Below are 15,674 nucleotides of genomic sequence, written 5' to 3'. Positions count from 1 at the left end.
CCCGTGTTCCCCATGTCTCCCAAGGGCAGAGGGCGTCGGTGCAGAACAGACAACCCTCCCTGAGTGGAGCGGGCACCCACGTGTCCGGGCGAAGCCCACAGTGGCTGCTGCAGATGCAGCCACATTAGCACATGTGGGAATTTGCAGTGGCTTTGAGGAGACCTGACGGCACGTACTGGGCAGGGGCGGGTGGGAGCCAAAGACCTGTTGTCTCCTACCCCGAACTCAGTGCCACCACTGAATTCAGTTTGTCCCACTTGCTGACACAGGGGCTGGGAACCAGGCCGTTTACCCTGGCTCTTCCTCAGCCCTTTTTCAGGGGTCAGGTTGGGCTTCTGTGGCCCAGAGGACTGAGTCGGGCTGTGCTGGAGGGGAGGCTGGGGAAAGCAGAGGTCCCCCTTTGCTCCCTCCTCTCTCCCACCCCTCACCCCGCTCACTCCCCACCCGCCGCTGGGCCAGCTGCCCTTCTTGAATCCCTCCAGCTTTCAGGACCTCCGCCCCAGGCCAATGCTCCCTCCCCTGTTCCAGCTCTTTGCACCCTTGACATTGCCCATGAAGGTTGCTCTACAGGCTCCTTTTCATTGATCCACTAGAATTTATAATTTGAAAAAAAAAACCCCACCCAATAGCTATCATTCCAGCTCCATATACACCCTTCCCCTACCCTACTCCTATTTTATGGATAATAAACTTGTCTAAGGCTACACGGTGAATTACTGATGGAACCTGCAATGCTCCGGGGAATTAGCTCCTTGCCAGGCTGAGACATAAAGAAGTTGCCTGGTGGTCCCTGCACTTGCTGATCCCTCTGAACCTTGGGCTTGAGGCCCTGGCCTGCCCTGGGCTGCCCTGGCTGGGGACTACTCAAGTCTTGGTGTGGCCAGTAGCCACAGGGTGGGCAGAATTCGCTTTCCCAAGATTTGCTTTACTTAAAGCTGACTGTAGCACATCTCTCCTCTGGAGCGAAGGGACCCCTCCACAGTGCACCCCTCTCCTCTGGAGCGAAGGGACCCCTCCACAGTGCTCCCCTGCCCAGGGCACCTCATGGCATCTTTGCTCTCAGGTCCAGCCAGTCCCAGGGAGGATGGGAGAAATATTCTATGTTCATTCTTTGAACAAACAATAGCACAAACCCACCATTTCCCCCTTTGTCTCGGGTGTGAGGAGACAAAGGAAAGAATCCTGAGCCCTTAGCTAGATTTCCACCACGAGATGGAGTCACGTTAGCATGTACTGAATTTTTTCCCGGCATCTTCAAATTACTGCTAGTCCTGCAGATAATGAAATCAGAGGTCAAGCCAAAAGAGAAAAAAAAATATTGCCTCGCTAGTTTCTGCTGGGCTCTGGGTTCTGAAAGAATTCATTAAGCTGATCTGTTGGCATCTGCCTCCTGCTCTGAGTTGTGTTCTCTCAGAAAACAGGCTCAGGGGCTCCCAGAAGTGGCAGCGCCTGCCCCAGACCCCCCACTGTACCCAAGGCTCCCACTGGACAGACCCCCCTCACAGCCTCATCATCACCCCACCTCTCTGACCTACCACCACCCCTCACTCCAGCCTCATCGCCTTTCTTGCCATTCCTTGGAAACACTAAACTCACTCCCCCCTCAGGGCCTTTGCACCTGCTATATCCTCTGCCTGGCTCACTCTCCCTCCAAAAAGCATGGCTGGACCTCTCTGCTCCTTCAGGTCCAACATCACCTGCTCTGTCCCGAGCATCCTGTCTAAAAATCTCCTCCATTGTTCTCCACCGGTTTCCTTGCTTCGCTTTTCTTCTCAAGTTTCTCCTCGGAATTACATCATTTATCCATTGATTACCGGTTCTGTCTCGGGACCAGGATGTCATCTCTGCTGGGCATAGATTTTTGTCTGTTTTGTATATCACTATATTCTCAACACCTACTGCAATACTCAACACTTACATAGTAATCAAAAATTATTTGTTTAATTAACGAATCAATTAGTAAGGGAAAAATAGTCCTGGATCCATGCTCTTAGGCTACAGATTGGTTTCAGAAGCAGTTTGATGAAACCATTTGTTTGGAAAACCAGAGAGGTAAAGCTGGCTCAGCGACCCTTTGTTGGCTTTGCAAGAGAGGCATAAGGGTGAGCAACTGGAAGATGGACCATGCTTGTGCACACGCACACACACACACACACACACACACACACAAAATGGCCGAGAGCATGCATACTGTCCGTGGAGAGTGACAGGATACTTTAAAATACACACACACACACACACACACACACACACACGGCCAGCCCTTTTGGTTGTTGCTGCCATTATAATCCAGAAATAGAGTGACCTCAGAGAAGGGAAAGGAAGCATGTTGGTGGTTGTGTGGCATTGACTCAGAAGGTCAAGGGCATGGGAACACCCTAAATGGTTCACAGCAAGGGGACTGTTAGGGAAGAGCGGGCATCTGGTTGGTAAACTGTTAGTGAGCACGAGGACAGTGTAGGGATGTGGAAAAGGACCATGACCCATGTCAAGTATGAAGGTCCTCTGGTTACATTAAGTGTATTTTTAAAGGCAGTCATGTTAGGGTCAAAGGATCACAGGTACTTTTCCTTCTCTTCTCCAAATTCCCTGCACATTTCTGCCCAGATGATTTTGACAATCACTAAAGCTTTGTCACCTGTGGGAAGCCACCCACAGTGCCCACCATTTGGCTCTCCCCGCTAAGGCTGCAATGCTCCCAGAAGATGCCACCTCTGCTGGTGGAGGTGAGAGTATTCCAGCTGTGGTCCCCACCCCCAGCTTCAGGCCCAGTGTCCAGAGGGGCCACCAGTTCAGCTGCTGGGGTGGAACCATGGCATTATCCCCCTGCTTGAACATTCCTAAAGGATATTTTCACTGGATTTAGAAGTCTAAATATTGACTATTACGGTGCTTTTGTGCGCGTATGCTTTAAAAATTCTGTACCACTTCCCACGACCTCCATGGTTTCTGCTGAGAAATCTGCAGTCATCCCAATCACTGTTCTCTGGTAGAGAAAGTTATTTTTCTCTAGCTGCTTTCAAAATATTTTCCTTGCCTTTGGCTTTCAGTGGTTTTATTAGGATGTGTTTGGGAGTGGATTTCTTTCAGTGGATGTGTTGGGGATCTGTTCAGCTTCTTGAATCTATCAGTTTACATCTTTTACCAAACTTGGAAAATTATCCATCATTATTTCTTCAAATACAGTTTTCTAGCATCACGCTCTTTCTTCTCTCCTTCTGAATTCCAATGACTTGAATGTCAGACCTCTGGCTGTTGTCCCCCTTGATCTAGAAGCTTTGTTCCAATAGAAATGGAAAATTTCTACTTATCTGTCTTTTGTTTACTGACACGTTCTCTGCCCCATCCATTCTGATAATAAGCCCATCTAGTGAGTTTCTTAGTATCATTTTGGTATTTCTCAATTCCAAATTTTCCACACACATCTTCCACTTCTTGGCTGAGGGTTTCTATTTAACATTTGTTTCAGGGGTGTTTGCAATTGCTTATTTTAGTGCCTTTATAAGAGCTGCTTTGTAGTCTTTGATGATTCTAACATCTACAAAACCACGCCATTGGTGTCTGTGGGTTATCTTTCCAAGGAAAATTGAATTTTTCATGATTCTTTGTATGCACAGCAATTTTTTAATTTTACCCTGAACAATTTGAGTATTACATCATGAGAATCTGGTCCTTGTGTAAATCTTATGAATGATGTTAACATTTTTGTTTGGCAGGCAATCAGCCTGGTTAGCTTCAGTCTGTAAGTTCCAGCCTACCTTCTCTGGGCAGTGATTCCGATGATAGTTCAGTTTTCTCTTTCTTCCTTTCTTTCTTTCTTTCTTTCTTTCTTTCTTTCTTTCTTTCTTTCTTTCTTTCTTTCTTTCTTTCTTTCTTTCCTTCTTTCCTTCCTTCCTTCCTTCCTTCCTTCCTTCCTTCCTTCCTTCCTTTCTTCCTTTTCTTTCTTTCTTCCTTCCTTCCTTCCTCTGTCTCCCCCTTCCTCCCTCCCTCTCTTTCTTCCTATTTCTTCCTTTTGACAATTCAGTTTTCAAAGACGTACACTGCGTGCTGGTTCCATTTTATTCAACATCATGTTGTTATAACACTGATGAAGAAAAAAGATCACTTCCCAGCGGGGGCCCCTGCCTCTGTGGGGTTGCACGTTCTGCCCGTGTCTGTGTGTGTGTGTTTTCTGCAGGTATTTGGGTTTCCTTCCCCATCCCAAAGATGGGCCCATTCTGTGAGCTTCCACATTGACACCGTCCCAGTCTGCGTGAGTGGGGTGCGGGTGTGAGTGGCCCTGTGATAGAAGGACATCCCATCCAGGGTGGGTTTCCGCCTTGGGACTGGAGCTGCCAGGATAGGCTCTAGCCACGGTGACCATGAACTGGAATAAGCAGATTGGAAATCAATCATCTTACCTGTTTTCATGAATCTTTCTTCAATGTATATAGAGTTCACATTTATTTCAATGTTTAGTATTAGAAGTGTTTGGGGTCTTTATTTAGAAGTTTGGCGATATTTTTGAGACCAGAAATCTGCTGCGAGAACCAACTCTTGTATATATCAATTAGCCTGTGGTCAAATTGGTTTCTGTATGTATCTTTGTGCTAAAAGTTGTAGTTTCCAGGAACCTATCGACAGTGTTAAGTGAGGACTTACTGCAGCCAGAGCTCTGACAGGTAATACACAGAGGCCGGGAGAGAGCAGAGCAGCAGAGCTGGCTGAATTAAGGGGCAGGTCAGCCAGGTAACTGCCAGGGAGCCAGTCTCTAAATGACACCTAATCACCACGTGAGAACCCAGGTGTTAGTGTAGTTCTTAGTGGCTTATGCACTGGGAGAAATGGAAGTTGGTTCCCCTTGCAGAAGACAACAGCGCCCTCAAGTGGACAGCCTCTCTGGGTGCACCTGCACCCACATCCAGTGATCCCGGCTCATTTCTCCTCGCCAACCTGCTGGTTATCCAACCCAATCAGCCGAAAACTTAAACCAGAAAATTAAGGGCACGGGACTGTTTTCCAAGGATGGGTGTTTGCTATTGTTATATTAATTTCGAAACTTTCATATGGCTGCCCAAAGGCCCCGGGGTTTGGGAAATCAACAATAAAACTGAAGAGAGAACAAGATAACAGACAAGTGTTTACTGTAGAATTAAAACCCAGGAAAAAATGCTTAGGTATATTTGAAAACAATTTGGTACCTATGGTTACCTCTAATTAGTGAGCACCAGGTGCTTTCCAGATTTAAGTGGAGAAAGATTAAAAGGGAAAACAATTCCCAATAAGTAAAACTGTTAAGTTCTACTGAGTGCATGTAATCTTGTGTTTCAAACCAGAAGAATGAAGCCAATCGGTGTCTTCCGATCTCACCTTCACCTTCACCTTCTGTGTTTCTCCTTTCGTAATGAGGACTCACACACCAAAACTGGGAATTAAGGAAGTCTCCTTGAAGGAAGTGACCCCAGAGACCAGGGTGCAGGGGACAGGAGGCTCATGGCGGAAGGAAACTGATGCCAGAGTCCCAACTGTGGCTGAATTGGGGTCAACCATAACATTGATGTCCAGTATTCATCTGAGTGAGAGTGTAAGTGTTCGATACGGGAGACTTCCTGTTTGGTTATGATGACAAAACAACAGTTGAACATAAGTGTGAGTCTCTATCGTAAACATTCTATGCACACTGTCAACGAATAACATGCACTAGTTTCATAATTCTTTTCTTTTCCCCTGTTATGTTTGCTCTATTATTTTTGAAATATAACTTCCTGTCTGTCGAATGGGATTTAAAAATTGCTCTTTTAATTTCATTTTTCCTGTAATTCATTGTTACTGTACCTTATAAAAATACTGGCCCGTGACAGATAGATTTAAAACAAACGAACCAGTCCTTCCCCACTGAACGCTGAGATGTACCGCTCACCAGCCCATAAAGCCCTGGCCAGCTGCTGGCAGCTGGCCCCGTGCCCCTTCTTTGACCCTGTGTAGTCCTGCTGGTCAGGACTGCAGCCTTCATGGAGCAGCCTCAGAACGGGGCCAGAGCCTGGACATCACCTGGTGAGGGTGGAGGAACCTTCCTACCAGGCCCTGAGCAGGCAACCCATGCCTTTACTGAGTCACTCCCACAGTTTCTGCAGAACTCGAGCCAGCTACTTGGAACAGCTGAGCACAGGAGGCAATTGCTTCTCCAGGTGCAGGCAAGTGGCCCCAGGGTGAAGGCGGTCCAGCTGGCTGGAAGTCGGGCAGCGGGAAGAGTTGAGGGCCTCATGTTGCCGCTGCCATCCGTATTGGGCCTCGGTGCCACGGCTGACCGACAGAGGGTTCAGGCAGGACTAAGGGCTTATCTGTGGGGGTGGGTTAGGGCGACACACATCTCTGTGTTTCTCTCCTGAAAGTCTCTAAACTGTGGCCTGGCATTTGTGAATCACCTGTGCCGACGCCCCTCCCCTACCCCCACCCTGTGCTGCGGCTGCCTGGCCCTTGCATACCCTGCCCAATTCTGTCCGGCCCTGCTCGTGGTGGGCCCCAGGTTCCTGTCTAGCTTCCTCTCCTCGGGTCTCTCATGTCTGGTCCCAGGCGCTCCTGAGCCTCTGGGCCCCACTTTCCCTCTCTGGTTTTAAGTTCTTTGGGACTTCAGAGCAGGGGTAGCCTAAGCCTCGGGCATCGGGCAGGGTGAGTGACTGAGTGCCACTGAGCGGACACCTCCTTCCTCCCTGGACGCTGTCCTCGAGCTGTGGCCGTGTGGAGCTGAGGCAGCGTAATGTCTACAACTCACTTTCAAATGTCTCTGGAAAAGGCAGAGAGTAAACATCATTTCTGCAAGGAAGAAGCATTAAAGGGGTGAGGGTTGATTTGCAAAGATGGAAACGCCCTGGTAGGAAGCTGTTTTGTAAACTACGTTTTGCTTTCCGTTGTCTCCCCCGCATTCTGTGCTCAATTTCTGCAGTTACACCCCAAGCCTGTGGGTGAGCTGCCGCCTGGCCTGGAATGCCTCCACCAAGTTCACCTGGTGGACTTGGACCAGCTAATGACTTCCCTCAAGGTCTCTGTTAGGCACAGCCACCTGCCTGAATTGCTATCCAGGGAAAAGCCATTCCCCCTGATTGGCAGCTTGGATCCTCAGGGTGGGCGGGCTCCCTCAGGCTTTCTGCTGTCTTTGAGTGCCCTCTACTGGTCACAGAAAATAAAGTCTCCCAGGACTTCGTGCTTCCCAGCCATGAGCCCAAATGCGCAAAGAATGAATTTTCTATTTTTCTAAATCTCGGCTTAATTCTGATTATGAGCTGAATCCCGGTCAATTCAGATAATTCAAAATAACTTCCCACCCCCACCAACTCCTCCCGAGCTGGCGCTAAGTCCCGGTGCCCCACCCGTGTGAGCCACAGTGGGCCCCAACCCCCGCCCCCCCCAGGCTGGTGCCCACTTCCTTTTTCTTTGTCCTGCTGGCAAGGCCCCAGGGCAAACCGGTGTCTCCGCCCCTAAGCAACGTTCGGAAGTGAGTCCCACATCTGCCTGGGGCCGGACACTTGCTGCCATTTCTACTCTCCCTGCTCTGTGTGGTCACTGCCCTGGGTTGGGGGTGGGGAGCTAGCCTGGGGTCCTGGAACAACTCGGCTTTCTGCCTGCCCTGCCCCCCACCCCCAGGTGAAACTAGCTCGTTTGTCTTTGGATCCCCAGACCCACCTGCGGCTTCTTCCAAGACCCTGCACTTGGCCTGGGGATGGGCAGGTGAAGGCTCCTATACTCGAGGTGGGTCGGAACCCTCCCGACTCCCTCCTTCGGCTTGGAGAAGCTGTGAGCCAGGGAGAACAGAGAAGGAACAGCCAACACAAAGAAACACTGGTGGGTTTCATTCCCAGTCTTTTCTTTTTTTTTTAGGGTAAATTTAGTTTTTAAAATTACCTTTATTGAGGTAACACTGGTTAATGATAACATGTACATTTCAGGGGCACATTATAATTTGATATATGTATGCTTCTTTATTACATGCTCACCACCAGAAGTCTAGTTTTTGGTCTTATATAGGAACATATACTCAGTTTTTTCTTTCCTCATAATTAAAAGCCAAGAATTGGACAACCTTGCTTCCTGGCCCTCTTTGACAACTTTCCCGGGGGCCATGGCGCCCTCTGGTGGAGCACTTGAGGGGGGGCGTGCAAGCTTGGATATAAATGAAGCAGTTTGGTAACCAACAGGGAGGAGAAACCAGATCACCTTGAGCGTCCTCCTGCCACAGCCATGGGGCGAGGCGGGTGCATTGCTCTTTATGGTTTACCAGACGTACAACGTTAGGGTGCTCCCCACATTTGAGGGTTTCTTTCCACACATCTTCCTTTGAAAAAAACTTCCTACTTGCTTTTTTCCGGAAACATCTGAAAGCATCTTACGGTCCGAGGTCCAGCCCCTTTATCTTAAGCCTTTAGCGAGGGTCTCCTAGGACATTGCGTTTGCATTCGGGAAACATACTGTTAATACAATATTTCAAAATATGGCCTCAGGATCCATACTTCTGTGATTGCCTCCAAAATGGTCTTTAGTAGCATCTTCCCCAAACGATCATGGATTGTGTTACTTGTTTTGTCTCTTTGACCCCCTTTTATTCCAGGAGACTGCTACTTGGTCTTCCAGGACATTGGCATGGGTAAAGGGAACGGGTACATCGTTTTATAAAATGTCCCCTCGACTGGGGTGTGTCCATTTGTCAGCCGCACGATTCAGGTGTTGCGCTCGCAGCAGAACAACACACAGGTGCGGCCCTTCTTGGTTCCTCACACCCGAGGAGGCGCCTGGCGTCAGCTTGTCCCCCCTGGGTCGTGTCACACAGGGTGCGTGACCGGTGTCTCCACTGCCGAGGCACCTCCCCCACCTCTGGATACACACCCCGAGGAAGATACAATGTGTGTGTGTGTGCAGATGTCCTGCTACCTAACAGACTCCGGATGGGTTTCGCATCCATCATGGTCAAAGTCAGTTAGCTTTAGGGCTGCAGAACGGGGACTTTTCCAACCCTACTGCCTCTTCTGTAGTGGCTACTCGCCCTTCTACCCTGAGGATGAGCTTGGGGGAATGCGCTCTGGGATCGCTTTGCCATCCCGCCTGCAGGCCTTTCCCCTGGGCTTGGTCCTGAAGAGGCAAATTCTGCCCGTCCTTGGAGCCCAGACCCAGGGCACCTTGCCTCCCAGCCGCCCCTGCCCCAGCTGTGCAGATACGCCTGCCCACCCCTCCACCCCTCAAGGCAGATGGGCGGCACCTGTCTGGCCTTCTGAGGGCCTGAGACTGGGAGGGGAGCCCACCCTCCAGCTCCCAGCTCAGCTCCTCCTGGCCTAGCACAGTGGTTCTCACCTGGGTGAGCCCCAGAACCACCAGAAGGCTGTGCTAAAGTGCACACACCTGGGCTGCCCCGGGGCTTTGCCACCCAGGATTCACCTGCACAGCCACCGATCCTTTCTCCTTCACGCCGCAGATCACAGGTGGGTTAGCAGGGAGTCCCGTCCACCGGTTCCTCAGAACCCAGGGTGATGGAGGCTTCGCTGACTCGTGGCCCCACCATTTCCACACACGGCTCCGGGGGAAGAGAGGAGCGTGGATTCTCCTCTGCCCTCGGCCCCCCGGCTGGAACCACTCTTCACGGAATCTTTACCGACGCCCAGCTGAGGCCTCCATTCTGCTCCTCAGATGGACCCAGTGCTTTCCTGCCTTTGTGCGTTGGCACCAGCTGCTCTCCGCCCACAGGCTCTTGTGCCCCCTCAGGTGACTGAGACAGGTGCCACCTCCTCGGAGAGGCCTTCCCTGACGGCCCAAGTGGCCACGCAGCCCCTCATACTGCCCTGTTTTAATTCTCTGCCCGGCTCATCATGCTGTGTTCCCACGTCTGGTGTCCCTTCTGCTACAAACCGATCACGTGCCCCATGAGTGAAGTCACTCACGAATTTATCAGATGCCCACTGCCCGGAACAGGCCACTCCCTGGCACATGGCAGTTGTTTGAAATACATTTACTCAACTAATTAGCCCTCAGCCTGACAGTGCCCACTGGACAGGTTAAAAAGTGGACTTGGGAGGTGGCTCGCCCAAGGTCACACCACTATTAAATGGTAGCACCCGACACAAAATCCACGCCATGACCACCCACTGCTTGCTTGCACCATTTTACTGCTCTGAAAATTGAGGGGGCAGAACCAGCTATACTGTACCCTTTTCTCGCAATCCCTTACTTGGTGATCCTCCATTGTGTTTGGGTTTTAAAAGGCTCCTATCACAACTCGACAGGGGCAATTTAGTAACATCTGTCAAGGAATGTCTCACACAGATGCGCTCGCATATGTGGAAAGTTACACACACACGAGGTTCTTTTCATAACAGTGTCGTGATAGCAACAGATCAGAACTAACTCAATGTGCAGCTGCAGGATGCTGGTCTGCACTGGTCACGGTGGGCATCTGCACAGTGTGGAATAGTATGCAGCCCTGAAAAGGAGGGAAGAGCTTCGGGTCCTGATCAGAAAGTTGGCTAGTTGGCTATGATATAGTATTAAAAGGGTGGATATAACAGTACATAAAAAACTATATGGCTTTTGTTGAATTTCCCCAAAGAGCTGAACATCTTTAAGTCCTATTTAAAGGCGTCATCATCCATCAATGAAAAAGACTGAAAAAATGTAATCAGAATACCAATGTGCTTTCCATCATTTGAACTTATTTTATTGATAATCATTAGCAAATAAGGTTTTTACCGTTGATTTTTTGATGCATTACAACACACTTTTGGATAGTGGTTGCTCATGGTTGATCATTTATTTACTAAACTAAATACCGCAACCTCCGAATTGCTGATTCTTACACTGGTATTTCCTTTGGGATGCGGGGTGGCTTCTCCCTCTGAATACATCAAGGGGTCCATTCGGCCCACGGTTCCCATGTTCCTTTGTTATTCTACCTACGGCTTTAAAATACATTCCAATAAAAAGATGTCAGCTCCTTGTAGGGAGGGCACACTGACAACCACAAGGAGTGTTGAAAACGTAACGGACCAGCTCTCTTGTGTTCACAGAATAAATAGTCTGAAGTGGTGGGACTGAGGGTCCTTCCTAAGGACTTCCTTGAAGTGTCTTCGGTAGACATAAGGCTACACTCCTTCCTTGGAAGGACACATCCTTTGCAGGCGTGGGGGTGGGGAGTGGGGGCGGCCAGGCGGCAAATTGCGCTGGCATGTGATGTTCTCCTCCCATAAATGCCGGCCACGAGGGGCCACAGAATAAATAAGCAACCTGCCGAGACTGGAATGCCGTAGACACGCTGTGGCTGGAGCTGGAGGGAGGGTGCTAATTCCGAGCACAGCAAACATACACAATAAATAAAAGTTCGGAGCCCAGTCGGCCACAACAATGGGACTGGGCTCCCCAGCTTGTTCACGCTCGTCTCGCCAGCACCTGCACCTCTTCCTAAGGATAAACAGCGGCACCAGAGACGGGGGGGGGGGGGGGGGGCTTTAGGGGGAAGGAGATGGCTTGTCGCTGGCTGCTCTGCTCTAAAACAAGAAGGCAAAGTGTGTGGGCGTCGCATGGCTGCCATGTGAGGCCACGGAAGTGAAAGCGTGTGGCCAGTTGGGGTCTGGAGTCAGGACTGGGCCCCGCGGGAGGCCGAAACCTCGTTTCTCCTGGGAGCCAGTTGGGGATTGCATTTGGCTGTGGTTCTTTTTCCTTTGACAACTGAGACATTTCACTGACCGCCTTTCCCCCTGTCCCCTTTCCTCTAAATGCCATTGCTGTTGCCTTGGGTCTGGTCTCACTCAACTTGGTTGCGCCACTGGATCCCAGAAATAAGCTGGTCTCTCCCTAGCGGCTTGGTGGTGTTTGCCGCTTGTATTTTGGCATCAGAACCACAGAGAGAACATCCGCGGTGACTTCCCAACTAGTACGATGACGGCCCTGCCTATGAAACACAGAGAAGTACAGCAGGATGCACACAGCCCACGGGGCTGCAGAACGGTCGGCGGGAGTGTGAACACACTCTCTCGTGGGACAAGTGTCTGGCCTGATGGCTGATGGCAAAACAGGGAAGGGAGACTTCGGGTGGAAGGCGTGGAGAGAAGTCACTCCTCAGAACGGAAGCGGCCGTGCACTGGGGCAGGGCGGCGAAGGTCTTGAAGAAGCTGGACCCCGCAAGAGACAGAACAGCTCTCCAGCCCTGAAAGTGAGGGCAGCTGCCCGTGGCCACCAAGGGAGGTCACCCCTGCTTTTAGAGGGCGGGGGAGGCAAGGTGCCCGACGACCTGGGCGGGGGGGACTGCGCCTTGTGCCGTGTGCCGCGTGCCAGCTCACCATGTGCACGCTGGCAGCCGGCCGTGATTCCCCTGGTTTCCTATCCATGGGATAAGAACATCCTGGGGCGTTTCAGTGCTTCTCAAAGGACGGAGGGGGAAAAGGACACCTGCCTGCCCTGCCCCCAGGTGAGCACAGGTGAAGTCCTCCTGAGAGCAAGGACAGTGCCGGGCACTTTCCGCGGGATCTGAAGGAAGGGTAGGTTGGATACGGGTCTCCAAGTCCTATGCACACGCTGTACAGAGTCTCCACTCCCTTCTCATTAGGCACGAGGTTGATTTGTCTGGATGGGAGGGGGTGGGCGAAGAGGGGAGAGGGAGGGAGCGCAGTGCAGGGGCGAAGCGAGAGAGTCAGGACAAGATTGGTCTCCTCTGAGGAAGGGCCCCCTGCCCACCCTCACCGCAGGCTAGTTTGTTTGGGGAGCTTAGCACCCATCAAGATGCCCGAGGTGAGGGTCACGGGGGCTTTCATCTGCATGCTGGAGCCCACCATGGTGGGGAAGCTGCGATTCCGCCGGATGCCGCCGTTGAGCTGCAGCCCACCGATGGCACTCGTGACGGCGGGGCACCCAAGAGGCAGGCCCTCGGGTCCCAGGCCTCCAGGGACAAGGGCCTGAGCCGGGCTGGGGGGCCCACAGAGGAGAGGCCCCTGGTCCTCAGTCAAGGTGGGGACGCGGGCTCGCCCTGAGTGCACCACTTTGGCCACGCCGAGCCTCCTGACTTTGTCCACGAGGTTGAGGTTGGAGACAGACACATCTGTCTGGCTCTCGCTGCTGCAGACGCTCTTCTTCTCCCTCACCTCCCGCAGGATGGAGCTGGCTGGCTTGGAGGCCAGGAAGTTGTCGTAGGGAGGGCTCGTGCACTTGAACTCGAAGGAGGGCGGGGAGGACGTGGGCGTCTGCATGGGCGAGTTGGGCGGGGTGGAGGGGATCACGGCCATCCTGGGGGTGTAGGAGTGCAGCAGGGCGCCCCGGCCAGCCCTGTCCCAGCTCTGGGGGTCGTACACGGCCGCAGAGATGCCCCGCTCCTTCAGCAGCCACACCAGCCCCAGGGATGTGCTCATGGTGGTCGTGGACTCACGGGTGTTGGTGAAGGACTCGGCCAGGCTCAGCCTCCGGGGAGTGCACGGCGTGGCCACGGGTGTGGACTTCACGTGGCTGGCGCTGCCACAAGCTGGAGTCGGGGCCGAGTTAAGGCTGGCGGGGAAAGACGAGAGGTCATTCATCAGTAAGCACCCACGAGCACCAGGAAGCAGGTCAGTGTCCTGCTGGGGCACCAGGCAGGCCTGGGACATGATGAGAGGACCCCCCAGCCCAGGCTCCCCACACACCTCATCCCAGGTCTGTGCCTCCCTATCGCCCCTGGGTGCTGGGATTCCCTTAGGGGGGCACGGTTTCTGTTCACAGGAAGCTGCTCACGGTTCCCATCTCTCAGCCCCACGGGATGCATTTAACTGTCCCCTTTACAGGTGAGCAAACAGGCTCTGAGGCTGGGTGGCTGACTCAGTGTCACCTCAGCTATTAAGTAGAAGACCCTGGAATTGAGCCCAAGTATAGTGACCCTCCAAAAAATGGGGGAGGAAGCCCTTTGACAGAGAAGCTTTCTTGCCCCTCCAAGTTAACTCAAGCTCCAGTGTTCCTCCCCACCCACTTCCCCAAGGCTGCCCACGATTACAGGGCAGGGGTGTCAGACTCATTTCCACTGGGGGCCACATCAGCTTCGCAGTTGCCTTCAAAGGGCCGAATGTAATTTTGGGACTGTATACACGTAACTGGTCCTTAACAGTTGAGAGAGAGCTCGGTGCCATTGCCAGGTAGAAACAAGGTGCAGGGCCGGATTTGGCCGCAGGCCCTGTGTTTGCCACCTGTGCTATGGGATAGGGATTTATCTAGGAAGGGCTGAAGCAGGCGGGACATCCAGGTTGGGGAAGTCGGAGGCTGAACATGCACGTTGGGTCAGCAGGACCGGCTGACTCCCACTACGGTGCTTTTTCCTCCGCACGGGGCGGCGCTCAGCCCCTGCCAAGGTCGCCCAGACCTGAAACTTGACAAGTGCAGGGATGGGGTCAGGGGAAGCGGCCCTGTGTTATCAGCTCCACATCTAGGAAGCCTCAGGCGCAGGCCCAGCGGGTGCCTGGAACCGGTCACTGAAGGGAAGTGGACTCCTGCGTCCACTCACGTCCTGCTGGCTGAGGACCCACTGTGTTCCGCAAGCTGGGATCGGGAATCAGGACGGAAAAGTGGGTGAGGACCAGTAGGGGACATGCCTTGCTGTCTGCTCAGAGAATGGGAGGGGGCCTCCTGTGACGGCTGCCACGGGAGAGGTGAGGCCACCAGGCAGCAGCCCTGCTCTGCTGCCACACGAGTGGCCGAGGACCAGGCAGCGCGTCCTCCCTACAGCCTCTGGAGACCTGCCCCAGGGCCGCCCGCGGAGGTGCCTGTGGCTGCAGGTGCCCCTGGTGGCAGCCAGTTGGGTGGTCCCCAGGAGCAGGGGGACAGGGCCCTCTCCCCTCAGCCTGACGGAGGAAGGACCCGATCCCTGGGACAAAGCACCAAGGCAGGGAACGGGAAGGCAGGGAACATGCTCTGGAGCAGGTTCCTGGAATGACCAGAGTAGGGGCCTCTGCAGGAGGCACAGCTCACAGGCCAGTCCAAGCTGAGGCATCATTTGGTCCCACACTCAGGTGCCCTTGCCACTGACCAGTCAGCACAGGGTCATCAAGGAATAGAAATCGAACAGGCCCATCCGGCACAAGTGCCAGGGTTGGGGTGCTGGTGGCCGGGGGCACCCAGAGAAACCCGAGACTAGAAACCACAGCGGATTCCTAAGGTGGAAGGGTGGACTCTCCGAGTGGTGCCGGTGGAATTCTACAACGTGTGGGTCTGCAGAGCTCTGGACTTAAACGGTTCCCAGGGAGGGTCTCCATCTCGTTCCGAGCTGCCATTCTCTGAAACGGGAATGGGCATTCTCTGCGGCTGCCCAGGCTTTCCCAGCCCTGCCCGGCCCTGCAGACGCAGGCACCGTGCAGGCGTGAGTCCTCGGACTCAGGGTGCCTGCCTCTCCCGGGGGAAAGCCCTGTCCCACGGTTTTAAATGTGAGCTCTTCCTACGGGGAAGGGGAAAGCCAGGCTCTCCAGGGGCAGGGAGGGAGGAGGAGGAGACGCGCTACAACCTGGAGAGCCCCGTTCGGTGAGAACTTCGGTTAGGCCGTATTAGTGCTGGGGCTCGGCTGCACCGGGGCGTTTAGATGGGTTAAGGGTGTCCGCCGTCAAGGCCGAGTTAGCCAGGCACCACCACAGAGGCACACCCACACCTGCGTCCTGGGTTAGTGGCGGCCACGCGTGCACACACAGCCCCTTGCACGCGGCCCTGCCGGGGCAGGC

General features: G+C 53.1%; 1 protein-coding gene across 7 annotated transcripts in view; it reads right to left on the bottom strand.

Moving 5' to 3' along the window:
- Positions 1-10,653: 10,653 nt before the first annotated feature.
- Positions 10,654-15,674, bottom strand: part of TRAK1 (trafficking kinesin protein 1) — a 102,528-nt gene continuing 97,507 nt past the window's right edge. For 6 of the 7 annotated variants that reach the window (XM_037148261.2, XM_037148256.2, XM_037148258.2 and 3 more), the window contains one exon: positions 10,654-13,488. In XM_037148261.2, coding sequence (XP_037004156.2) covers positions 12,690-13,488 — 799 coding nt within the window. In that variant the 3' untranslated portion in view covers positions 10,654-12,689. The remainder of the gene's footprint in view (positions 13,489-15,674) is intronic. The other variant, XM_053669465.1, reaches the window with a different exon arrangement.

Source organism: Artibeus jamaicensis, unplaced genomic scaffold (assembly GCF_021234435.1).
Source record: "Artibeus jamaicensis isolate MK-2021 breed Jamaican fruit bat unplaced genomic scaffold, CSHL_Jam_final contig_519, whole genome shotgun sequence".
Lineage (NCBI taxonomy): Eukaryota > Metazoa > Chordata > Mammalia > Chiroptera > Phyllostomidae > Artibeus > Artibeus jamaicensis.
The sequence above is the reverse complement of the archived record's forward strand: the minus strand, read 5'-3'. Positions and strand labels throughout refer to the sequence as shown.